Source organism: Schistosoma haematobium, chromosome 3, assembly GCF_000699445.3.
Source record: "Schistosoma haematobium chromosome 3, whole genome shotgun sequence".
Classification (NCBI taxonomy): domain Eukaryota; kingdom Metazoa; phylum Platyhelminthes; class Trematoda; order Strigeidida; family Schistosomatidae; genus Schistosoma; species Schistosoma haematobium.
The window spans coordinates 30,548,392-30,576,325 of NC_067198.1; the positions used below are offsets into that span (position 1 = coordinate 30,548,392).

The following is a 27,934-nucleotide window of genomic DNA, read 5'->3' on the forward strand; positions in this document are numbered from 1 at the left end:
TCTAAAAAACGTTGTAGGGGAAGTCATAATATATTTGTTAAGGATAATTTCTTACATCATACAAAAAAGTATATAACTATAATGGAGCATTTTACAAACTAAATAAATACTAAATAATTAGTTAAATATCGTTTGAATTGCCCGACTATAGTTTTAAAATGATATAAAATAACCAGTGGCTTCAATGATTTAGAACGAAACTATGATAGTAATATTAAACTATAATACTATTACCATACACTATTATACCATAATACCATTGTTACTACTGATTGTTTAAATAGTTGTTATACAAAATTATCGATGCATAAATGTTTATATGACTACAAAATTTTATAAATCTAATAAATAACTCAAACGAAAAAAAAATAAAAAAAAGTTGGTAAAAAATTTTTTTTAGAAATCATGTCAGTAACTTAGTTAAATATTTAAACAATAGTTGTTTCAACAAGTCATCTATAATGAACAGTGGAATTCTTGTTAAAATTAGCATACATATTTGATGTTTAATAGTAATTACTTTCAATGTTTCAATTTATTATGAGTAGGTAATAAAAGTAACCATTTTTGTTTGTTTGTTTTTTGTTTTTTTCGTTCACCCAACAACAGAAAATTTAGTTTTCGTTGAAAAAAAAAGTTTACATTACTAAATAGTATTTAAAAGAAAATCAATTAAATGTTGAGGGGGATGAACTTTTATTTTATTTTTGCTTTAGACTTGTAAACAGTTCATAACTTCTATTATATTCAAGTTATCTCATGTTACCAATGGATAGATACTTAAAACGAATATATTTTGTTGAATGTGTCCAATGTATACTATTAATTTGTGATATTTACATAGATATTCAGATTAGACAAAAAAACTTTTTGTGTGGTTATTATTGTTTATTCTGAGATCACTAACTGAAGAAGGATTAAAAATGTAATCTTCATGTAGCAAACATGAGCCTACCCAAATAAATGTCCCTAAATTAAACTAGTGAAATCGATTCAAGAAAGATATATTCGACGTCAGTTTGGTTTATGAGAAACGGTTCTCCTAATTCGCCAAACATGATAGCATTCATCAAAGCAACACTAACCTCTGTTTAACAATCTGATCTGATCTACATAGTTAAATCTAAATTTGGTATTTGGATATTGGTAATTTTAAACTATTCGAGCATTACAACAGTTTTTTCTATTATTGCTTGTCGTTAATTTATTCAACGGCATTCTGTTTTTATTTATGAATACTTATAGTTGAAACGACTTACCCATAAAGTTTGTTGTTTCACATTATGATACTTTGATTCTTTGTCAGATTCTGTTTCATTTGTATTCATACAACTTGATAATCCACTATCTATAGAATATGTTTTTGATATAAATAATAACTTTTCCTTTATATATTAAGAATGAAAAACATTAATAATCTTTCTTTAAATTATAGAGAAGTTTTCAGTGATGATGGAATGGAATGTTAAATTTTATCAAAATATTCAGTCATAAACTTATGCTAGGATTGAATTTTTCTTTTCATTTCAATGATACACATCCTTAACAATTTAGAATTGTCTTACAAAGTGTACAGAATTCTTCACATTTCATTAGAAATATGCTCTAAATTCATAAAACAATAACTGCTACTATCGATATGTCTAGATTTCCTGTATAATACATACATAAATACTTGAACACTATTGATCGTTTTCTCATTTTCTGAGTTAGCTGGTTTAGTTACAAATCTTCCATAACCATTATGTGAAAAAAATACTACCCAATTTGTTTGGAAGTTATCCATTGAACTATTGTAACTATTCTTTTAATTGTTTTGATAGTATGGGTTTTCATAGTTCATCCTTGCATATATGATGAATGTCCTTTAGATGACCTCTGACCAGGTGATTGATTGATTTAGTATCGGTGATATCGATCCACTAAACTTCATTAGGTTAAAGCTATTCAAGAGTTAGTGATAGCTTGGTCAATGATAACCGCAATATCACTATGTTCTTGGCAAATACCACATGCAGTATTTTATTTACTTTTCCTCATCAGGAAATTCAATTATTTACCGATGAAAAAAATAGTAAAATAGTTAGTTTTTCATGGTTTCAGAATCATCTCTATTCACTTAAACATTTGGTGAATAATAAAGCATAGTTATGTTTTTATGGATATCAATTGTTTGGTTTGTGTATTCCTGATCAGATCACCTAATCCCCTCCTGATGCTAAGTAAATGTAAGTTTTTTTCTGTAATTAGTTTTATTCAACTTTGATTCGTGAGAATTGAGTAGTTACCTCCATTTCTATGGACTTTTGAACAACAACAATCAGATTGTTCGCATCTAGACATAACGCAGTAGCATTTTCCATATGATGAAGGTCTTAGCTCTTCCGTCTGATCATTTTTACAGGATATGCAAGTTGAACTGTTTGCCTCACAATAATGCTCACTGAATTTCTTTACAACTGACTTGATTGGCTTAAATTCTGTCGAAGTTCGTTGGAACCTGGAATCCATCATTGTAGAAGCTGGTTTTATATCTTCAACTTTCCATTCTTTACGTAACCATTCTGGGTAACTTTCAAACATATTGTAAAAGTCATCGTTAGCATCATATAACTTCCTGTTGATATCTCTTTAAAAGTAAAAAACGATAGAACAAGCCAAAATGTTACCGCTTTAGCCAAAAGAAAATAAATCAATAGGTAAATTATTGAAAATAAATTGGTTTAGTGTTTCAGTTGTTTGCAATATAAACTGGAGAAGTTCATTAAAGTCATGAACTAAATCTAACCAAATCAGTATTGATAAAACCATCTTAAAGATAATTATTTTTGTACAATTTTTTTAAGGGAAACTACTTTGGGAAAATAATACGTTTTTGTCATTAGCCCAAAAATTAAAAGCTAGGATGTAAAGAACTTTAAATGGTATAGACAAGCAGCTAGTCTATTTATTGACAAATTGACTACATAGTTTATTTGAAATACGGATTGAAAAATATAATGACTTACACTAAGTTGAATGAATACGATGATTGTTTAACTAAGACCAGTCAGAGAAGTAAACTATGAAAATTCAAGTCTACCAAACTAACAATAATTTTGTGCTGCCTAGTTTTGATATGTAATTTCATGAGATCTAGTAGTAGGCCATGAGAAATGGTATTTTTCCATACCGGATATGTGACAGTTATCCATCACATTTAATAAATGATGGTCTTACAGTATCGCGATTTGATTGGTTGGACGTATACATCGTTGGTTGCCAGTTCAGATATCCAGAGGTTAAGGAAACGTTCTCAATGGTTCTCTAAGATCAGTCCTTGATGTATACTGTAAAAGTAAGACTTAAACGACAATAATCATCTTTATATTTTATATAAAGATATTTGATTACGCTGCAAAAACCTTGGTATAAAACAAAGCGAAATGAGTTCCTTCATTGTTATCTATTTAATTTGTGAATTGTCGAGACAAAATTTTTTTCAAAGTGCTTATCTTCACTTGCACATGTTTCTGATTAATTTAACTTGTAATAGCCTCGAGCTTTTTCATTCAAAGGACAGACAAGGAGGAATATGCATTAACCACACTAATAATTCAGCTTAAAGTTTATAAAATTCATCGTCGCTACATACCATGCTTCATTACAATGAACAATAAACATAAGTGAATAATTAACTAAAGCAACCCCAAAAAAAGAATATATACTGCAGTATTTGCTTTGTTGAAATGTGGATCCTTCAGCAGTTTATCGAAATCATTTGATAAAAAACCAAAAAAATATTATATAAGAATAAAAAAGTATTCAATAAAAGCTGTAGCATTTTGAATAAGGAATAGGTTCATAATATGAATTCTATTAGAGATGCTGAATTTTAATATTTTATATCCGTAACTCGGATCATGCTCAAAAAAGCTAAATGAGGTATTGTGTCACTTGATTAGTATTTATTATTAACCTAGTATATGAAACTGAGATACAATTTCTAACGAATCATTTCACCGTGAATTTGTCACTCTTAAGATATTACTTCTAAATTGTAAAAGACCAAATGCGTTCCCTGGATTCTATTGCTAGCCATTATCCATCTCTGCTTATAAAGGAAAGCATTTATTTTGTTTAAAATATAATCGTATCATACATTCGTTACACCCTGATGATGAAACAATAGAGATATTCTATTTCAATAACAAGTTAGTAATGACTTAAACATCTCAAGCTTTGTTGTTTGCTAATAAGACTAATAATTTTACTGGAAGTATCTGTTCTCTGAAGATTTCAGGTAAAACTTAGTTACAATTGTCGTCTAGCACTTTTAATGTATCCAAGGTTTTTCTCGATCTCTATCAAGTATCTAAATTGATAATGTAATCTTATTATGCAGTAAGTTGATGACGGTGTCAAAAATTCCGTTACAAAAGTGAGCCTTTTAATTTTACATTATCATTTCTATCTCCGTAAAATGGAATATATATATATATATAAGACCACTACCCAATGTTTCCAGGTCTTTCATAGTGATCTAGCTCCAACTGACTCATGAATTCAATTAAATTACTACGATCTCTATAAACCCCTCTCTGAATAAAATCAAAATATCTTATGAGAAAAACGTAAATGAATTGGGTTTTTTTCTTAAAACAAAATGTGATATTTTGAGAAATCATACTTCAGTTGATGGCCAAATTCACTTATAGTAATAATAATAATCATAATTCATTCTATTCATTAATTACTTTTCTTTTCAGAAAAAAAAGCAAATCAAACCTACTTCAGTATTCCAACTTGACGTTTTAATGTAGAATTCTCTTTGACAGTTTCAATCAAAGCAGTCATACGTCTGTAAAAAAATATAAATTATAAAATAATATTTGAAATATAAACACATAAGTTTGTACTAATTATAAATATAAAACATTTTCATGAGAATATTATTACTGTCAATTCGTCATTATTATCGTTTATAATGCATATCAATAATCGTGTTCAGAGTTTACTTTATTGAGTAAAGTGAATAGTACCAAAATAAAAATTACCACTCAGAGTTATTAAACAATTTGTATATTTTAGAGAAAGAGCATCTTACGATCCTGAGTGAACCATTGGCGTATGAACCGGTTACAATGGAACTGCATCTCTTTACGTTGCTCCATTGCCTTGTGAATTAAACCTTAAGGTTGAAGGTTTCGGGTGTGGTCCCTTCAAGAAAACCATCTACTTCGGTTTGGGCATAATGGTAGTATCATAGCGCACACACAAATCAAGTGAGTTGTGTTGCGTATATATATTCGGTGCCCCTTTGTACCAATGTTTATGTGTTCAAATAAAAAATAATGAAGGCTCAAGCCATACTGCATTCAAGAAGCCAGATTATTGAAAAGTCGTTTAAATTGAAACGTTGCCGTCATTTAAAACTCAATGAATACAAAGCTTCTTCATTACAATTCTTGTGAAATGTCTGTTATTACTTCTATGATTTCCATTCGTATTATTATATAATTAAATACCACCTGAGCCAAAAAATCCATACTGCTGGTAGCAACCTTTACTCTTCTCTCACTGACCATTCGATGCGTTATCGTATCTCATTACTATTAGGCCAGTATGATGGCCTTTTTTGGACTTGACAAAGGGCATGTTTTTATGTGACTAGATTTTATCTTACTATGTATGTGTGGTATGTGTATTTCAGGTGTCCTTATCCTGTTAAGAAATGTTAGTGTTCTAGTATATGTTATATAAACATAATCATAATGTGAACCCTTGTCATCAATTACTTCTTGAACAAGAGAACTTTTAATTAAGTAGGGTTATTAAGATTTGTATATTCGCTGAACGTAAAAACACAAATTTCGAACTAATTTGTATTTATTACAATGGATTTAAAGTAATCAATAGTTTGGAATCTAATGTATTAATATTGCTATAAGTCTCCATTTGTTTGTCTGATCTGTCATGTTTATTTTGCATGAAATAAACCACTAATTATAACTGACACTACATAGATCACTGATTAAAACATTTTCTCTTCCAAAAAAATCTAATTAGTTTAGTCAGTAAGAGTATAGAATAACGAAAACAGCAAAAGTATGTTGATATTTTTGGATTGTTAGATAATTAACAACTGATTATATGCTGATATTTGAATATCATAGAGCTATAATCTTAAGGCCTAGATATAAACCATCTCATATACTATTTTTTTCTTTTGAATGAATTAAGAATAAATTAATGCAATTTTAATAGTGGAGATCATAAGTCAATTGAAGCTAGACTACCATGGAAAACCTGGAAGCATTGGATGGTCGTCTGGATCTATTATTGGACTCCTCAGCAATGCACATCCACGATCCGGCCTCTCACAATTCAAACCCAGGACTCATCAGTCTCGCGCGCGATTTCTTAACCTCTAGACCACTGAGCCGGCACCCAACGGTGTTAATGTCTAACATCAACTAATCAACGAAATTGAGCGACACATCCACCATTCTAATACTAATCAATATATGCTCATTAGTGACTGGCTTCCAGAGGTATTTCCTGGAGTTCTAGTGAGAACCAGTGACCAGTGAAGTTCAACCGGGCCTTTTGTGAGGTAGCAATTCACTGATGATTAGGTTTAGCTTTCGCGCGAGAGACCGATAGGTCTTGGTTTGGAATCTTGCGAGACGGGACCGTGGATGCGCACTGCTGAGGAGTCCCATAATAGGACGGAACGGCCGTTCAGTGTTCCCAGGTTTTCCATGGTGGTCTGACTTCAGTCGACTCGTGATCTCAACTATTAAAATTAATATAATTCTGGTAACTTACTCTTCCAATTCATGATTTTTATTACTTAAACTTTGTCGTACCGCGTTAAATTCTGAACGTGACTGTGCCAATTGTAGTCTTGTATTGTTTAATTCTTCTTCTAAATTATAATTCTCTTGATTAATTTGTAGAACTTTCATTTGTAATTTAACTACACGTGCATCATCTTGTTCATTTGTTTTAAGAGTTGTATTTTGACTATTTAATTCGTTTTGATAAATATCTTGCTAATAAAATGTAAATAACTAATGAGAAGCATTATCTATATACTGTAAATTATATACACTTTACTACAATCATATTAATTAAACGGATAAGCTGTGCATAAAAGAGAATGATAATTTAATAGGAAGCTTATAATACTGGTAATAACTATCGATATTTTATAAATGATTGGGCTGTTGTCACTTGCATTTCTGTGGTTACGTGAATAAGCTTTTAAAGATAAAAAAATATGTGGTGCATTACAGAATCTCATCCCAAAACCCAACCTATGATGAAATTACTATACATGATCAGGTTTTATGTTAGATATAGTGTCATGGTTATAAGGTTAAAGTTAGTCAATAATAGTTTAACTTAACATGAATTGAACCTGTTATTGTAAGTAACATATAAAAACCAGTTTGCTTAATTTAATAACCCCTTTAGATGTACATTTCTAGAATGCATGAATGTTCCAGTGTTTGAACCTAAGGACTTCTGTTCTTGTGGTGAGGGCATTACATCATTTATTCAAAACGAGCATGGAAATAGGATAAGAAGCTGATGGTGGGCTTGGAAAGAAAAAAAAAGAATGAATCAAGAGTTTTGGTAGTTTAAATAAAAATGTACATTGTGGTCCTAAATCATAATTCTATATGATGTTACTTCCATCAAGACCTAAAATAAAATTTACTCACAAATATAAAAACCGAATTTATGGATTATTCATTTCTTTTTACATTTCGACCTTGCTAATTATTCGCTTATTAATTTTGACTGATTTTATGTAAGCGTATGTGTGTGCACTTATTATCCTATTCATCACACGTCTGTAATTTATTTTTGTTCGGCAATAAATGTCGATTCATGCTTAGTTAAATCAAGTTGGCTCACATGACTTCTCCATTGCGTGTCATTTCCACTCGCTCTCTTTTCTTCGCTTCCTTGACTCCGTCTTTCTGATTGTCTGTTCTGTTCAAAAACTGTACAAAATATAGGTATTCAAAATCCATTCTCGTATTGGACTTATTTAATTCCGTTATTCACTAGAGTAATTTAAGTCAATGATTACATACGAGAATTGGAGACATGTATATTTCAATAACAATCAATCATAGGATATTACTAGAGTCAGATATAGGGCCACAAAACTATCCTGATAATGAATTAAATAGATATAATACACATCCAAGATAAAATTATCTTCATTACCATTTATCGACCATTGTGTTTAATCAAAATAGAGAAAATGAAAAGAAATGGTGTTTAGAACGATTCTACATAAAAACTATTTCTATTAATGAATTATTATTATGCAGAAGCTTTTAAGGTAATTATATTGACTAATGTAGAAAAAAGATTTATCAGTAAAACAACTAAATTGTTTAAGAGCTCTTTAAAAATCTCGTTTTAAGTAATAATATAAGCTCATAAATTAGTCTTAAAGAGGAAGGATAAAACATATGCTTATTCAATGTTTCTCAAGTTTACGTTACTAACTAACATTTTAGGAGTAATTTTTCACTGGTTGAAATCATGAGTCAATTGAAGCTAGACTACCATGAAAAACCTGGAAGCACTGGACGAACGTTTCGTCCTAGTATGGGACTCCTCAGCAGTGCGCATCCACGGTCCTGCTCACAGGATTTGAACCCAGGGCCTTCAGTCTCGCGCCAGGCGCTTAACCAACTAGACCACTGAGCTGGCATCCACCGATGTTATTGTCTAACTTCAACCAATCCACGAAGTTGCGCCACCGTAGGATGAATAAAGTTTAGTAACTAACACAAATTCATTTTAGTTTAAGTATATGATTGAATAACGTCATTAAACAATTTATGCTATAAAATAAAATCTAGGAAAAATCAGGATTTCTAAATGTAATATATAAATATATAATTGAAGATATCCAATGTAACATATCCTATGACATTCCATTCTAGATTTGTTTGAAACATGTCGAATAAACTTTATGAAATGAAAAAGCAAAATATGGATTATAATTCAATGGAAAGAAATGAAACCTTATCCCAACCTCTTCAAGATTTTTTATCATTGATTTCAATTGTTTGATTTGCATAGATTTTGCTTCAATTTCGGCAGAAAATTTTTTCATTGCTATCTCTCTTTCTTTAATTCGTGCTGCCTCCTCTGAAAGTTTAACTTGATTATCCACTTCTTCGGATAGACGGAATATTGATTCACTATGTTTTAAGCGTTCACTATATAAGAATGAAGTAAAGCATTAAAATCTCGTAACATTCAACGTTCATTTACAGTAGTTAAAATTATTATCAAAATAATGTTCAATTGTTTTGGAGATATATATGCCTAGATTTTGAAATTTTACTTTGCCTAATATTAGGTAATGATTCATTGTGAAAATCATGATTCTTTGCAGGAGTCAAATCAAGTAATCAATGAAAGTTTCGAGTTAATTTTGATTTTATCAAATAACTTTACCTTCGGATTCCACCTACCATCGTGTAATCTTCACCAACTTTCATTTGTGGTTTATTAATTGTAATAGTCGAAAAGAATCGGTAAAAATCTAGTCAAATACAATTCAAAAGTTTTCATTGGAAATGATGTAGTATTAATCTATTGAAATGAGAATCGAGATCACTCACGAAATATATGTAAACAACTTGTAAATAGATAAAGATATTTTTACTAGCAGCTCTCAATAGCAGTAATATTTAACAAAATGACGCTAATTCTATGCAGACAATATGTAAATTGTTAAAGTATCATTATCTCTAAAACTATACCAGTATCAACTTATTCCGTAGTGTTGATGATCGTAGTAACGTTATGATCAAGAACTCGGTTGAGGGACAATCAACTGTATTTTAATACAAAATTACAGAACCTCTTGATAAAATACAAGAACTATACACTGAATACTTCATTTTCGAATTCCAAACACTTGTCCTTCACATTCTGAATGGTTCTTCCAATCCACTATTCCTTTCCACTTTTTCCTTCTATTCTCAGTAACTCGATCTTCTGAACATTCTGCTGCCAGGTTTTCTACTTCAAATTGGTGTTATATGCTACATATATCTATCGACATAGGTAGCATACACTTTGATAAAGGTACACTAAACGACATAATTACAAGTAAGTACATGAACTGATTGATGACATAACCAGTGTTACGCGTTGTTTTAAACGTTATCTATTTGGTTATGCGATTTATTACTGATATGAAACAGAAATTATTGCAGAAGCTTCGAAAGTTTTCTATTATACAACGTATATACTTCAAACGATTTTGTTATAAGTAATGAATAGAAACAAAATTGATGAAAAGAAAGTTTTAATTTCTTCAAATTTAATTTGTCTATGATCATTTATCCAAAAAAAAATCAGTTTATGGTTCAATCTTCAAAAAAAAAGTCATTAACCTAAAAGTAATATCACCTTTACAAATCTAACAATTTCATTAGTTTATTAAGTGAGCGTTATTATTAATGCAAAGAATATAATGTTGTAGAAAGTATAGTAATATGTAGAGTAATAATAGGATAATTAGGTCATTTACTCTTTATTGACTATAAATACACAATGATAGTAAATGATTGATAATTATATAATTTATAAAGATGAGTATTATTAATAAAGTTAATGAATGTGAATTTCTGAAAATAAACAGGAAATTATACTATAAAAAGGTAATACAATTAACTGATTTTGTATTGACTGTCCTTGACCAAATAAACTTGACTAAATGAGAATGTTTTTTTACATTGATAAGTTATTATGAAAGTAGATTAGAAGTGCTCTACAAATAATTAAGAGTTGTTTCAAATTATTTTATAGATAATTGATGCAGATCAATTTGTTGAATATATATTAATATTTGAGTTTACTCATTTACTGGATGGATCTACATACATGATTATGAGCCGCACTTAATGTGTATGTGTCAATGATACTGTTGTAACGGGTGACTGCAGGTTATGATGAGCAGCGTTTTTATTGATCGGCTCTGTGACAGTGACGCGTAAAACACGTAGGGACGACCTAGTGTCCTGATTGGCTCTGCTTCGCTGTCTGTCCTAGCCAGTTGAGTCAAGAACACAAATCACAGCCTCTGAGATATGAATCATTGTATTTCAAACATACTTTGTTTATATACCAATCAAACATACCACATCGTACCATAAAAATAGAAAACAACATTTTGTACAATATTCGACAAGTTAACAGATATCGACCAATAGGAAATGTCCATTTAAAGTCCACGGACACCATTGGACTTAACATGATAATTATTGGTGTATTCCCCCGCATCCACAACAGATACTAAACGACTTCTGAAAGCGAAGTAGATGATAGGGGTTAGAACCTGCTGCTTAATACTCAAAGGTTAAACACTTTAACTCCTGAGCTCCTATTATTTATTAAAATACATAGATAGTTTTATATTTTCAGAGATAAATGATTTCCTTAGCTAGTGTGAAATGTATTTGAAACATTGCAGTAGGATTTACTTGAATAAGACTCTATACTTCCTTATAACAGAAATTAGATTTCGATTGAAGATCAAGAGAAAGATTATTCAGTGATCAACTTGAATTACTAAGCAGCTGAGATAATCATCAAATAGATTGGGAAGTAAATAACTAACTCCTTAGTCAGATACCTTTTTCAGAACTTATTAACCATGATTGTCTGTCACTATTGTTTGACACCCAGGTATTACGAACGAGTTTTCCCTAAATGTCATTCCTTACATGACGTTAGTTGCCTATCGTGAGTTGGTTGCAATTTGAAATGATTACTAGTGGTAACATTAGATCATTAGCCAGTGTAAATGCTTGTTGAAAAAGAATAGTTTAAATTTGACCTGAAAATCTTATATGTAACATTACGGACATAATCATGAATAGAGTATAATACATTCACAGAGATTAATGTATTTCACTAAGTTTATCAATCTGATTATCCTGATAAACTGAAAAATATTGGTATTCGTGATGATAATTCTTACCAAATAATCGTATGAAGAAAATCTAATCGTACACAAGCTATCAGGTCACCTTGTTTATTAGATAGCAGGTATTTTAACCTTAATTAAGCCTAAATCAGGATTCATTCTGATTACCATGAAGATGTTTCCTGTTTTAAAAATTGTGACTCAAATGTTTATAAAAGACAAAGAACTTGATTGTTCCCTTTTTTTATAATTTAAAATTTCTTAAATACGAGTACCTACGAGCTCACAGATGATAGGATTAATATGACATAAAGAGTAGTCATAACCATCAAAAGTCTGTCTGCTGTCTCCCGATTATAAGTAATGCTTTAGCTATTGTCTGTTCGTAATGAAATATATCTTCGAAGATAACAAATCCTTACACATTTTGTAATCAAAATAAACTATCATTACTCTATATTGTTTGGAAAACTTAAACTATATTTGATTTTCAATTAAGTAGTTCATATCTTTTGTAATTTATGATGGTACATGTATTATATTCAGCATTTATCTTCTGATCGATGATAATACTATAAAATGGAATGATAATAAGTTCTACATTACGTATCTAACATTTACACTTAAGCAAATTTCCATCTCTATACTACTCTGAATTCTATAAATATTTCCTTTCTTTTAGAAGATGTAAATGTAATTGAAATGATCTTCAAATAACTTTCCAAAATATTACTTAGAGTGGTATACAATTTATTGGCATTTGAAAAAAAAAGATTCTAAGCACTTTATCATGTCTTAAACATTACAACTAATTGAAATAGTTTATATGTTACAGAACCTCTCTACTAAAGAATTTGAGTAAACGTTAAATTTAAAAAAGATGGAATCAGTTAAAAGATATTTAAATCCTGTTGAATTATTGATTTGTTTTACAATTAATGCATATAAGTAGCATCTTCCGGATACACAACAGTATACATTACAACATTATACCAAAACATATAATATGTTCTACAAATAATATTATATGTGTATACAAAAGTAGATTGTTAGATCTATTTCATAATCGAAAGTGTAATCGACGTTTAAATGTTGGTTGGAGGAAGTCGACAGGAAATCTTAAACCCAAGTTTCGTGTTATTTGGCACTCATCTGTCGGTCGCGGCCCGGATAGCTCAGTGGTAACGTCTCTGACTATGAAGCTGAGTGACATGGGATCGAATCCGTCAGGGAGCACTAGTTCCCTCAAGATTACAGGTACACCTTGCTGACGAGTGCCAAGTAGCACGAAACCCGGGTTCAAGGTTTCTTGTCGACTACCTCCAACCACCACCTAATATTAACATAGTACACTCAGTGTCGAGTCACTTAGACTAGTGGCCACATTGCAACTTGGTCGATAGCATTCGATCTGCACTAATAAGGAATTGTCACACATGACATTGATCACCACCCAGTGATCAATCAATTGTAATCGACTTTTATAACTTGACGGTTTATCTGACTTTTTAGTTTTCTTCATGTGCAAATTCTTGGTCGTTTTTGATTTACTTCATTATGGTTTCATGAGCGTTTATTTTCTCTGAGTAAATAATATCCTCAATTACAATGACCATCATCAACAAAGTTACATAATAATTCTAAAATTACTAACCATTTTGTCTTGAATCACGTTGATGTTCTCAATAGGCAAAAATATGAATAACATGAATTCATCTTATTCTGTTACGTTTCTTAAATTATAGCTCCTTACAATCTGTTATATCTAAAAATAATCCAGATTATCAAGTGTTTGGAAAGTACCTACAAAAATGGACTTGTTTGGGATCATCCGTTAGCATAGTATACAAGCATTTATAAATCAATTGGCTATATTGATTTTTAAATATTAAATAATGTAAGTACCTGTAAATCTAACAGAATAAAATGAACTCATTTTATTCTACTCAAAGCCTTGTTAATGTTCCCTACAGTTTACGTTCATAAAGTACCAAAAACATTTGACAAAACATGGAATATACATATTGTCTAACTAGAATGTAGTTAAATAATGAGTATACTATATTCATTTTAAGAAAATTAAGTATCCTTAAAGAATGTTTTCTTGATTTTCTTCATTAAAACGTCTATTTTTAGTCAAAACATTTAAAACCAGTTGTTTTGGACAGTATGTTTATATGATCTTACTGGTCAGATTTAATACATGTCTAGTCTTGGTGAATAATCGAATTCCATCAAAAGAAAAACAATAAGTCACTTGAAAACAATTATATATATATATATATATATATATATAATATATATATATATATATATATATATATATATATATATATATATATATATGAATGCTTTATCGGATGTCTTTGACAATACAATGAATCCTACCTTTCAATTTGTTTCTCTAATCGTGATTGAGTTTCACGGGATTTTTGTATGTATCTAACTACGTCCACCAAGATAGTTTCATACATTCTAGACAAACTTGGATTTTCTGATAATAGTATATGGTATAGTTCGTAAAGATGTTCTTGGCTGAAATGAAATAAATGAAGGATTGTTGATACATAGAATTGTATATGTATATTTATTTATTAACTGGTCATTAAAATGGTTTCCATGATATATATATAATTGACAAAGAGACAACTAGGGGTCTAACCGTAGTTTTCCAAATTCTACAAAATATATTAAACATTTTAACGAATGGTGGTAACTGATTGATTTCTCTTTTTACTATTCGAGTTTAAGATAGCAGATTTCGAATAATTGGTAGGTATTGTAACTCATGAATCTAATAAATAACTTTGTTTTTGTATCTAAATTGGAAATTTCTGCACTAAAATATAAGTACTTTCGTGTTATAAGCAATAATCGTAATTTACATTGTAATAATAAATAGTGATTAGAATTAGAATTGTTGCTGAATTTTAGTTCATATCTTTTTTAATCTAACTTAGAGTCTGAAATGTATTCTATCATTCTTAATATTTGTTGAAACATTTTATAAAGTTCTTTGAGGCATTTATCCACAACAATGTACTCTTGTAGAAAACGTTATCAGTGCTCTTGGTAAGCTTTTTTTAAATTATTCTACAATATGTATTGAGCTAATACTTCAAAAACAAATTTAATCAGATGTGTTGATGGTATTTGTCAATGGCTTTTGACAGTGTAGATAGGAGAACGTTATGGAAACTTCTTCGACACTACGGAGTTCCTGAGAAGGTTGTCAATATTATCCGGAACTCATACGACGGACTACAGTGCAACGTCGTGCATGGCGGACATCTGACAGATGCATTCCAAGTAAAGACTGGATTCAGACAAGGCTGTTTACTCTCTCCATTCCTCTTTCTTCTGGTGGTCGACTGGATTATGAAGACCTCGACATCTAAAGGAAAACACGGAATACAATGGACAGCTCAGAACCAATTAGATGATTTAGACTTCGCAGATGACCTAGCTCTCCTATCGCATACACACAAACCAATCCAGATAAAGACAGCCAGTGTAACAGCAGTCTCTGCATCAGTAGGCCTCAATATACACAAAGGGAAAACCAAGGTCCTCAAATTCAAAGCGGAGAACAGCAATCCAATCACCCTTGATGGCGAAACTCTGGAAGATGTAGAATCCTTCACATATCTGGGAAGCATCGTCGATAGACATGGAGGTTCAGATGCAGACGTAAAGGCGAGGATTGAAAAGCAAGGGTCGCATTCCTACAATTGAAGAACATATGGAACTCAAAACAACTTTTAACCAATATCAAAGTGAGAATCTTCAATACGAACGTCAAGGCAATTCTACTGTATGGAGCTGAAACTTGGAGAACTACAACAACCACAATCAAGAATGTACAAGTATTTATAAATGGTTGTCTACGGAAGATACTCAACATCCATTAGCCGGACACCATCAGCAATAGCCTTCTGTGGGAGAGAACAAACCAGCTTCCAGCTGAAGAAGAAATTCGGAACAGATGATGAAAATGGATAGGACATACATTACGCAAATCGTCAAACTGCATCACGAGGCAAGCTCTAACTTGGAATCCTGAAGGGAAGCGGAAAAGAGGAAGGCCAAAGAACACATTACGTCGAGAAATAGAATCAGATATGAAAAGAATGAATAGGAACTGGAAGCAGCTGGAAAGGTTTGTCCAGGATAGGTTTGGATGGAGAATGCTAGTGAGTGGTCTAAGCTCCTTCACAAGGAGTAACAGGCGTAAGTAAGTAAGTAAGCGACATCGGTTGATGGAAAATTAGAAACGTGAAAGTACGAAATTTATTAATGACCAAAACTAAACTATACTAGTTTCTTCTTCAAACTGTAGATTTTTATATCAGTGGTTTGCGGTGAAGAAGATGGCTGACGACCTTGTCAGTAATTTTTACCAGTGGGACTCAAACATACTGTTACGTTCTCTACTTAAATACGCCAAAATACAGTGTACAACTATTGACACCCGAACGTGTAAAACCCCGCAATCATAAATCAATAAATGGAAAAATCAGGGAAAGTGATTTTGAGTAAAGATCAGAAATGTTCAAAAAATAAGGGTGTTTATAATTATTAGTATTGGATATAGCATCATTATAATCCTGCAAATCCGCAAGAAAACGACTTATGCAATTGTTTAATAATTGCATGCCACGTTGATATTCCAGAACGTCCTATCGGGTAATGATTGGACGGGCTCTCTTCAGCTTCTTAGACTTTTGGTCATACATTTCGGAGCTTTCACAATACATAAGGTGAGTGAAATAATTGAAATACATGACTGTTACGTTGTCAAATGACTTGAGTAAAGTCAAAACTTTGAACTACTGTATTCCAGCTCAATATAAATGAGTTCATTTGGCGTATATTCTTGCTTAATTCTTAAAAGATTGTGAATACAAACTGCTGAGAAGCTCTATGTTAAGATGAAACAATTGTTGAGTGCACTCTGGCTTTTAATAGCCATTTTTAACTTATATCAGGTAGTAGTTAAAACATGTTACACAAAAATATTATTTTTTGCAAACTTACTTACTTACTTACTTACACCTGTTACTCCTCGTGAAGGAGCATAGGTCGCTCACCAGCATTCTCCATCCAACCCTGTCCTGGGCAATCCTTTCCAGCTCCTTCCAGTTCCTATTCATTCTTTTCATATCTGATTCTATTTCTCGACGTAATGTGTTCTTTGGCCTTCCTCTTTTCCGCTTCCCTTCAGGATTCCAAGTTAGAGCTTGCCTCGTGATGCAGTTTGACGATTTGCGTAATGTATGTCCTATCCATTTTCATCATCTGTTCCGAATTTCTTCTTCAGCTGGAAGCTGGTTTGTTCTCTCCCACAGAAGGCTATTGCTGATGGTGTCCGGCTAATGGATGTTGAGTATCTTCCGTAGACAACCATTTATAAATACTTGTACATTCTTGATTGTGGTTGTTGTAGTTCTCCAAGTTTCAGCTCCATACAGTAGAATTGCCTTGACGTTCGTATTGAAGATTCTCACTTTGATATTGGTTGAAAGTTGTTTTGAGTTCCATATGTTCTTCAATTGTAGGAATGCGACCCTTGCTTTTTCAATCCTCGCCTTTACGTCTGCATCTGAACCTCCATGTCTATCGACGATGCTTCCCAGATATGTGAAGGATTCTACATCTTCCAGAGTTTCGCCATCAAGGGTGATTGGATTGCTGTTCTCCGCTTTGAATTTGAGGACCTTGGTTTTCCCTTTGTGTATGCTGAGGCCTACTGATGCAGAGACTGCTGCTACACTGGCTGTCTTTATCTGAATCTGTTCACGTGTACGTGATAGGAGAGCTAGGTCATCTGCGAAGTCCAGATCGTCTAATTGGTTCTGAGCTGTCCATTGTATTCCGTGTTTTCCTTTAGATGTCGAGGTCTTCATAATCCAGTCGACCACCAGAAGAAAGAGGAATGGAGAGAGTAAACAGCCTTGTCTGAATCCAGTCTTTACTTGGAATGCATCTGTCAGATGTCCGCCATGCACGACGTTGCACTGTAGTCCGTCGTATGAGTTCCGGATAATATTGACAACCTTCTCAGGAACTCCGTAGTGTCGAAGAAGTTTCCATAACGTTCTCCTATCTACACTGTCGAATGCCTTTTCATAATCAATGAAGTTGATGTATAGTGACGAGTTCCACTCAACTGATTGTTCGACGATGATCCGTAGTGTTGCAATTTGGTCTGTGCACGACCGATCCTTTCGGAATCCAGCTTGTTGATCTCGAAGTTGGGCATCTACTGCATCCTTCATCCGGTTCAGCAACACCCTGTTGAAGACTTTCCCTGGTATTGACAGTAGTGTAATGCCTCTGTAGTTTTCACATTTGCCCAGATCTCCTTTCTTTGGAATCTTGATGAGGTGTCCTTCTTTCCAGTCCATTGGCACTTGTTCCTCCTCCCAAATCTTTTTGAATAGAGGGTAAAGCATGCTTGTGGTTACTTCGACGTCTGATTTCAGTGCTTCAGCTGGTATGTTGTCGGGTCCTGCTGCTTTCCCGTTCTTGATTTGACTGACGGCCATTCTAATTTCTTCCGTCGTTGGTGGGTTGACATCTATAGGAAGATCTGTGTGTGCTGCTTCGATGTTCGGTGGATTCATTGGAGCCGGCCTATTCAGGAGTTCCTCGAAGTATTCTACCCATCTGTTTCGCTGTTGTTGAATTTCAGTGATTGGCTTGCCTTCTTTGTCTTTGACCGGCCTCTCTGGTTTACTGTATTTCCCTGATAGTTTCTTCGTTGTATCGTAGAGCTGTTTCATATTTCCTTCTCTAGCAGCTTTTTCTGCCGTCGTTGCTAATTCTTCCACGTATTTCTTCCTGTCGGCTCTAATGCTCCTCTTCACTTGCTTGTTTGCTTCTATGTATTCAGCTTGTGCTTGGACTTTCTCTGCTCGTGTTCGGCTGTTGTTAATTGCTGTCTTCTTGTTCTTCCTTTCTTTGATCTTGTCCAGTGTTTCTATAGAGATCCATTCCTTATGATGGTGTTTCTTTAGGCCCAGAACCTCTTGACACGTTGAAGTCAATGTTTCTTTGATGCCTTTCCAGTTGTCCTCCATGGTAGTTTCTTCTTCCTTCAGTAGATCTTGAAAGGCTTGGAATCTGTTGTTGAGAGCTATCTTGAATTCATTGAGTTTGTCAGTATCTCGAAGGAAGGCTGTATTGAACCTTTGTATTGCTGTTTGTCCACTTGTCCAGTTCTTTTTAGCTTCAGTTTTAAATTGGCTACAACTAGGTGGTGATCTGAAGCTACGTCAGCTCCTCTCCTGGTTCTCACATCTTCCATTGTCCTTCGGAATTTTTGTTGATGCAAATATGATCTATTTGGTTCTCTGTAGTGTGGTCCGGTGAGATCCATGTAGCCTTGTGTATACGTTTGTGTGGAAATATTGTGCCTCCTATGACTAATTTGTTGAATGCACACAAACTTGCAGATCTTTCTCCATTTTCGTTCCTCTCTCCCAGTCCATGTCGTCCCATAATATCTTCATATCCAGTGTTGTCTATTCCGACCTTGGCATTTAGATCTCCCATCAGAATGGTGAGGTCCTTTCTTGAGCATTTCTCTATGATTGACTGCAGCCGCTCGTAGAATTGATCTTTAATTTCGTCGTTGCTATCATTGGTGGGTGCATAACATTGGATAATATTCATTAAGATCCCCTCCTTCTTTGTTTTGAATGATGCTTTGATGATTCTGGATCCGTGGAATTCCCATCCTACAAGTGCATTTCGTGCTACTTTGGACAGCATAAGAGCGACTCCCTGTGTGTGTGGAGCATTTTCCTCTTCGTGACCGGAGTATAGCAGCATCTCTCCCGTAGCTAGCCTTTTCTGTCCAGCTTGGGTCCAGTGGGTTTCGCTGATTCCCAGTACTGCCAAGTTGTATCTCCTCATTTCCGTTGCTATTTGGCTGGTCTTCCCGGTTTCCCACATTGTTCTAACGTTCCATGTACCTATAAAAATTTTTGCTCTGGTTGTTAGAAGGGGCATCGGCCTCGTGGCTTCCGAAGGAATTCGGCTTTCACCATGAAGCGTCATAATTCTTCTAAATGAAGACCTTCTAACTCTCAGGGCAGAGTTAAAATGGTTTGAATTATTTTTTCTGGTAAGCGTTTTTTTAGCGAGTTAGTTTTCTACGGGATGGGGACGCTAACCCCATGCCCAACCCTCCTCCTTTACCCGGGCTTGGGACCGGCAGTAACTCTAGAAGAGCTACAGGCAAACCTTCAAACAAACCTGAATTCACTTAGTATTGTTTGCTTGTATCTTACCATTGTTGTTTAGCTTCAATTGACACATGAATTTAACTATTATATATATATGATAGACATTATAATTTGATGAAAGTTTAGTCTTACAAAAATATTTGTTTTATCGCTTGGGAAAAACTCCAAACTCATAAGAAATGGATTGTGTTTTTCACCTTAAAGTATGCGAGATTTACTCCAGTATAACCATTTTGATTCCTGATAAAGTCAAGTAGTATCCGCTGACACAAAATATTGATTTAATTTTGTTAATTTTTCAACTGAAGTGTTTGGTGACAGTTGGTTTTCTAATAAATATTTCATATTAACCTTTTGGGCATATTATTTGTATTTAAACATGAAGTGTATTCTTATTATTCATCGTCAATTGTATCAGTATTGGTTCATGAAACAACTCACTGATGATAATGGAGAAGACTTAATGAGTCAAAATTTAATAGGAATATTTATACGTTGTGAACAAATGATGAACACGAACATCAGGTATGAAAAATTAACACTTATAGCACAGAAAAATATAACAACGAAAATGAATGGTAACCACTCTGTTTGTCATTTATGAGGAAAATTGATATATCGTACCTATGGCTGTTATTTAATGCATGATTCGCATATAATGTTTAAGAAACGTAAAGAAATCTGTATCGCGTTTAGTTCTAATGGTGTTTTTTTTAACGAATTTAGGTAGTTAGAGGAAGTCGACAGAGATTCTGGACTTCGGTTTCATTATATTTGTCCTTGTTGTTGAAAATGGTTTTCCCGTATGGACTCATTCTCATGTTATCCAGCTTCACAGTCTGAGATGCCACCACTGAGCTGTTTGAATGGCAATTAAACTCTTGATGAACTTAGATATTTATATTTGATTGATCATTAAATAGTGACTAAACTCACATTTGTCTGATCCTTTTAGTGCTGATTAAATTTTGTGGATTGTGTCACCGAATTGTTTTATTCTATAACTTACTTTTACCAGACTGTCGTATTGCCTATACTATGGTTAACTTCGTAAAAAGTATTAAAAATGTCAAAATTAACGAAATTTTATGTTTAAAAAAATACATTATTTTATGCTTAAATGATATTTAGACAATTCATTAAATGATTACTAGTATAGGGGTTGTGGAGATTATTAAGTTTTTGATTGAGATCGTGAACCGATTGATGTTAGACCATCACAATTGAAAACCTGGAAGCACTGGACGGCCGTTTCGTCCTATTGTGGGACTCCTCAGCAGTGCGCATCCACGATCCCGCGAGCGGGATTCGAATCCAGGGCCTTCGGTCTCGCGCGTGGTTCAGTTGGTTAAGCGCGCGAACGTTTAACCAACTGAACCACGCGCGAGACCGAAGGCCCTGGATTCGAATCCCGCTCGCGGGATCGTGGATGCGCACTGCTGAGGAGTCCCACAATAGGACGAAACGGCCGTCCAGTGCTTCCAGGTTTTCAATTGTGATGGTCTAACATCAATCGGTTCATGATGTCAATCAAAAATTCATTAAATGTCTTAATTATTCATTTGCATTTAATCAACACGGTAACAAATGTGAATTGAAACGTATAAAAACAATGATTGTCGTATTTTACTCTTAGCTATATATCGTTTTAGTTGTGTCTCAGACCCTGTGACACTAGTCAATACATATGGCATATATATATATATATATATATATATATATATATATATATATATATATAATATGTACCTCACCAAATGGCTCAACGACAATGGGCGACTATTATTTTTAAAATATGTTAATAGAATCTATATAAACAATATGGTAACTAATGCGATTCCTCTCGCCACATTCACGAATATTAATTGTCTGTTTTAAATATCACAAAATTTCAAAACTAATAACTATGTACAGTAACAATGATACATATGTAAGTGGGAAAACGTTAAGTTCTTGAATACTAGCAGACAAAAATTAGACCAAATTATTTCTAGAAGCTTTGTAGTCAAGTTATTCCGTAATAAATAGCCTTACTGATATACACTTAGTCTACTAACCAATGAAAATAACCACAATAATATAGAGATGAATTCAAAAAGTAGAAATTCAGAAAGTTCGTGGCAGCAGTAACAACGTACTTATTGAAAACAAGAGGTCACAACCTATATGTGTTACACGATCTTCTAGCCAGCTAGAAAAATTGAAGCCCATCATTTGTTTTTAAGATGTATCTTTGATGATACATAGAATAGTGTAAAGGCTTATCAATTAAGTTATACATTGAGAAAAATTAACGTTTAGTGCACTGTTAGTTTGCATTTCTAAGTTGAAATGTCATAAGTCATTGCACAATTTAGAACCATTCATATAGCGAATTTATTATGTTGAATTCTTTGAATTTGCAGCTCTGAGATCTGATTAATATATCAGGATAGCTTAATAACTATCTCATAGCTCACAGTGATGTTTTCAATTATCCGTTTTATATAATAATGGACTTTTTGAAAGATCATTATTCTATTAATTATTAAAACTAAACTATATAAGGTTTTGCTTTATAATGTAATTTCCAGATTTCAGTTCAAACAGATCCTAGAACTAAATGGTTGTCTCTTACTTCCAAGTTACTAATGATGGTCTAGCTTAGATCAACTCATGAATTCAATTAAGAAAATTAAACAGATCAGTTTCTCAAAAGTTAACATTATTATCCGTCATTTAAAAATCAATAACTTCAAGTTAGTAGAAAATATAAATGAAACAAAACTGTTTGTCAGAACTGTAGAATTTTAATAGAACAATAAGAAGACGGAGTTGATCTGAAAAATGTGATGTATTTGCGCTATACATTTCGAACATTCTGGTCGTGGATGCGCACTGCTAAGGAGTCCCATACTAGGACGAAACGGCCGCCCAGTGCTTCCAGGTTTTTCATGGTGGTCTAGCTTCAATTGATTCATGATTTCAACCTGTGAAATTTCTAAAAATCTTCACAAAACCCATTCTGACATATATAATTGTCAGGGCATTTTATATGAAAATTAATAAAAGTCAATTAAATGAGAGTTCAAGTAAGAAAGTAACAAAGGGGAGAGAAACAATTTTACATCGTATAGAAAGAATAAGAAATTGTCGTGTTATCCTAGGCCATAGAAGAACTTAAGGATTACCAAGGTAAATTTAAGCTTACGACACATTGTCTTTGTACACATAAGAGGGGTTTAAATTAACGAATAGCCAAGGCTTCAATAAACTTGAGAATTCGTTCTTGACAATTTCTATAGAAGGTTCTAAAAACTGTATTAATGTCAATTTTGTGTTGTAAAAGCACGGTATTAGCTGAATAATGTAGTTTTCATTTATCTTAAAAACAACTGTTTATGATTCACTGAATTCACAGTTATTAGTTTCTTCTCTATGCTAACAGTTTATCACATACATTTTTGAGTTACTAGTAAATGCTGCTCTCCATTGATTATCTTACTTAGAATTTCTAATAACTATGAGAAATTATTATAACAGAATCTCAATGAACATAAAAACTCCTCTTCATATTACAACTTGAAGCTTTATTTAACTTTTTTACTTTCACACTACAAGTGAATATTGTTCAGTTTGTTGGTAAAAAATTAGTTTCACCTTTAGATAAGAAATTGACTAGTATGTCCAATAATTGTTATAATTAACTATATAGTGAATTAGTAACTAAACGTTGGTTTCTTGTTTATAATTTTATTATTCTGTACCAGGTAACTGTTATTAAGTAAATTTAAGTAATAAATAAACTAATTATTGACCTAATTTTATTACATTAAGAGCAATAAACAAAATAATATGTATTCTTCATAACGTTTATTTATTTGTTAAATGGCATATTTCAATATTTCAAATCATGAGTCATTTGAAGCTAGACCACCATAGAAAATCTGGAAGCATTGTACGGCCGTTTTGTCCTAGTATGGAACTCTTTAGCAGTGTGCATCCACGATCTCGCCCCCGGCGAGATTCCGACCCAGGGTCTATCAGTCTCACGAACGAGCGCTTAATCATTAGACCACTAAGCTGGCACCCAATGAGGTTAATGTCCAACTTCAAATAATCCAGGAAATTGCGTCACCGTCCACCACTGTCTTCATTGAGCTGATATCTCACAATAGAACTGGTTGAACTCCACTGAATTCAACTATTGAAGTTACTAAAATCTCCACAAACCCCCTTCTGATATATGATTTATGTTTATTTTAAGGCGTTTTTCCTAAAAAATATTTGTTTGTGATCATCACTATTGTCTTTTTATGTTTTCACTACTATAAATTTTATTATTAGTAACTAAATGAAATTACAAATGCATAAAACCATTTGATAACGAAAGTTTTTAAGTTTTTTAAAGTAGAAAGTGATTAGCAGGATATTTTTTTAAAAAATAGTTTAAACATCGTTTGATGATATTTTGCTGAGATTATTTTGAAAGGGTAACCGGTACACTATAACAAAGTGTCATATTCTATTTACGAAATATGAATAGATTATTTTGTTTTTTAATAAATATGCTAATTCTCTGTGAAATTTAAAAAAAAGCTGATTACTGAACCGGTATCTGAAAGTATTAATGTCGAACTTCAATCGATTCATGATTTTGAGCAAACCATCAACCATCGTCTGAAGTGGATAAGTTTCTCACATGGATTGGACTCCATCGATCACGGCTTCTTACTAGAACTCCAAGAAATCTATGTTGAAGCTAGTTACCAGTGAGCACATGATAATTATTATCTGAATGAAGATTCATTGAGATTGTAGTAATTTTAGTAATTGAATTCATGAGTCGATGTAAGCTAGACCACCATAGAAAACCTGGATGCACTGAACAGCCTTTTCTTCCCAGCATGACACTCCTCAGCAGTGCGCGTTTGCGAACCCAGGACCTTTGATCTCGTGCACAAATATTTGAGCTCCATACCATTAAGTCCTAATCCAACGATGTTAATGTTTAACTTCCAGGTTTTCAACGGATGTCTAGCTTAGGTTGACTCGTACATTCAACAGTGAAAATACTGCAATCTCTAAAAATTACCATACTGATAAAAAACAGATTAGCATTTTCAAAGTAATGTTCTATAAAAGTGTAATTAATATCATCTAGAATTCATAAAATGAAACATTTCGTATTCTTGTACAACTTCAAAGAAAATTCTTGTTTATAATAAATAATATTCATTTATACTTTTCTATAACAGCTTGAATAAATGTGAATATCTACACTTTTAATATTGAATAAATGAAATTACAATCATTCTTGAATATTAACAATACACGATCTGATTGAAACAAAAATGACCAAAGATAATCAGTAAAATATAATAAAGACTGAAAGATTATTGTTAAATTTGGACTAATACACCGAATAATCGTTAAAGCAACTAAAGAAGAACTTAGAGTGAATCCTTAGTCATTTATGCAGTATAAGGTTAGTGTACATAGAATGTTCTTTCTATTGTGGAGGTTTTACTGATATCAAAAACTTGTGTCGGTATTGTCATTTAATGGATTATTTACAAATTATATCAAGGTCTTCAGATCAAATATAAACGATGTACATTATGCTCTTTTTATTTAGATAAACATTCGCTTGTACATTTTACAATGTGACATTATTTCTGAACTATCTACCAAAATAAATGTTGATTTTAAATCGTGGTACGAACAATTTCGAAAATGTCCTATAAAGTAGCTCACCACATTAGCTGGATCGATTTTTAATGGTAGTTTATGAGGCTATTACTGATATACTTTTGAAATTAATAAATGTTAACATGAATAAAAGTGTACTCACTTGCTTAAACATTTCAAACATTCGTCGACAGAACCAATATCAAACAGCTGAGGTGATAGAGGGCTTATTAACAAAGAACTAGTTTGTTGGGAGAATAGAGAAGTAAGTAGTCGCCGATGAAGTCTCTGTCTAGTTTTTGTTCTGATTCTCATTGACTGAATAGTTGTAGCATCTGATTTTATTTGATAATTGCTACATAATTTTTCATCAATATCTGAATTCGTTTCATCTGATACTAAACGATTTCTAGATGAATTTGATGACTCTGAGCATCTTTTAATTAGATAATGTGTTGAATTTGTTACTGTAGTGGCTCTAAGGGAAGCACGAATCAAACTATTACGTTTGGCCAGAGTACGTAAACCAAGCATAAAATCATCTGGACTAACTTTTCCATCTCCATCATGATCAAGATGTTGAATTAGATCATTTATTTGCGATTCTGTCAAACCAGAATCACAAACCTTTAATAACATTTGATTATCCAAATATCCCTTTTGATCTTCATCAAGAATCGAAAATAAAGCATGTGCTTTCGATGAAATATCATCGAAAACTGAGTCAACTGATGCAGCTCGTGAAAATCCTTTTTCTAATGGTGAATTTGATATTGTATATGATGTATCACTAGATGAAATGTGCGGTTTAACTTTTGATTTGAAACTTCTCATTAACCAAATATTAATGAGAAATACTAGTGTATGGTTTCAAGGATGAGTTGAACATTTGTTATATTGAAACGTAAATGAATACCAATGCTCCTTTATCAAACACATTTATATGAATTCCACGATTTAATCTATGGTCAATGAACAAGAATAACTTAGATTAAAATTCCTACAAACTACATTAAAGCACAAAATTACGGTGAAAATTCATATCACCAGATAATGATTAATTGATCTGGGTGTTTTCTTTGTTGTTTTTTTATTAGGACATTTAATGTACTATTGGTTGTTTTATGATCAGTCAATAAAAGCGTATTATGAAAAAAAAGAACATGTGAATTTTCTTTAAACCATGATTTACAGAATGAGTGACATAATATTTGGAGAATATTGGTTTTGTATATCTACAGAACTTGAAGTCACCAACTTCTGGTCTGAACCATGTTGATAGATGCAGACTACTTGGTTGGGTTCCGTACGACTATTGTAACCATTGGTTGGAAACTCTTAGTGACATGGCTCTGAATCGATCACAATGGCGTCGGTGTATACACTCTTTGTCTTCCCTTAAACTATGAGATTAAAATCGCTTCATATCTTTCTTTCTTCCTGTACTATATCTTTATATTCAATCCTTCTTTTATATATTACTACCACTGAATCAAGTACTTCTATGGATTTGGTGTTCATCTTGCTGTGCTAATGCGGTATGGCAACATGGCAACATGTGCCTGGTATTACGTTGTAGCTGACTGGCTGAGAACTAAATTTGTGGTTACATTCATATTTTGAGCAAGTTGATGAATCACATAAAATAGATGTCAACAGTTTTTGTTGTATTTAACGGATTATTATTATGTAGGAGTCTGTATGCTCTCCAATCATCCGTATATATTGCAGTGCCTGGCTGCAGCCAGTGTTACTGGTACTTTTATTATCCAGTTCGCAATAATTTTCAAAATTTGCCTGAGTTAGGAATTATAAATAGAGTTTTCATCACGAACTGACATCAGCTATAATGCCAGAAATCTACTTAGCCAAATGGATAAAAGGCTTTCGCGCCGAAATCCGAGATCTGTTATCTTATACCTGGCTGGTTCGTCCACAAATTATAGTCTCGCCGTTTTATTTGTTATGGCCGATCAATTATCACGTTTTGTACTTTAGCACTAAGCACTGAATTTGGCGCCGTGACCTTGAAAGCTTTCGAACGCCCATTATT

At 32.7% G+C, this 27,934-nt stretch overlaps 1 protein-coding gene across 1 annotated transcript in view; it reads right to left on the reverse strand.

Annotated features, from left to right (window-relative positions):
* The window catches only part of MS3_00010635 (uncharacterized protein), a gene marked incomplete at its 5' end in the record, with an annotated part of 45,970 nt that extends 19,255 nt beyond the window's left edge, over positions 1 to 26,715 (reverse strand). The window contains 7 exons of the mRNA XM_051219024.1: positions 1,260 to 1,348; positions 2,289 to 2,629; positions 4,772 to 4,840; positions 6,811 to 7,037; positions 9,050 to 9,236; positions 14,348 to 14,494; positions 26,045 to 26,715. Of these exons, the coding sequence (XP_051069560.1) occupies positions 1,260 to 1,348; positions 2,289 to 2,629; positions 4,772 to 4,840; positions 6,811 to 7,037; positions 9,050 to 9,236; positions 14,348 to 14,494; positions 26,045 to 26,715 (1,731 nt within the window). The remainder of the gene's footprint in view (positions 1 to 1,259; positions 1,349 to 2,288; positions 2,630 to 4,771; positions 4,841 to 6,810; positions 7,038 to 9,049; positions 9,237 to 14,347; positions 14,495 to 26,044) is intronic.
* Between the last annotated feature and the right edge of the window lie 1,219 nt (positions 26,716 to 27,934).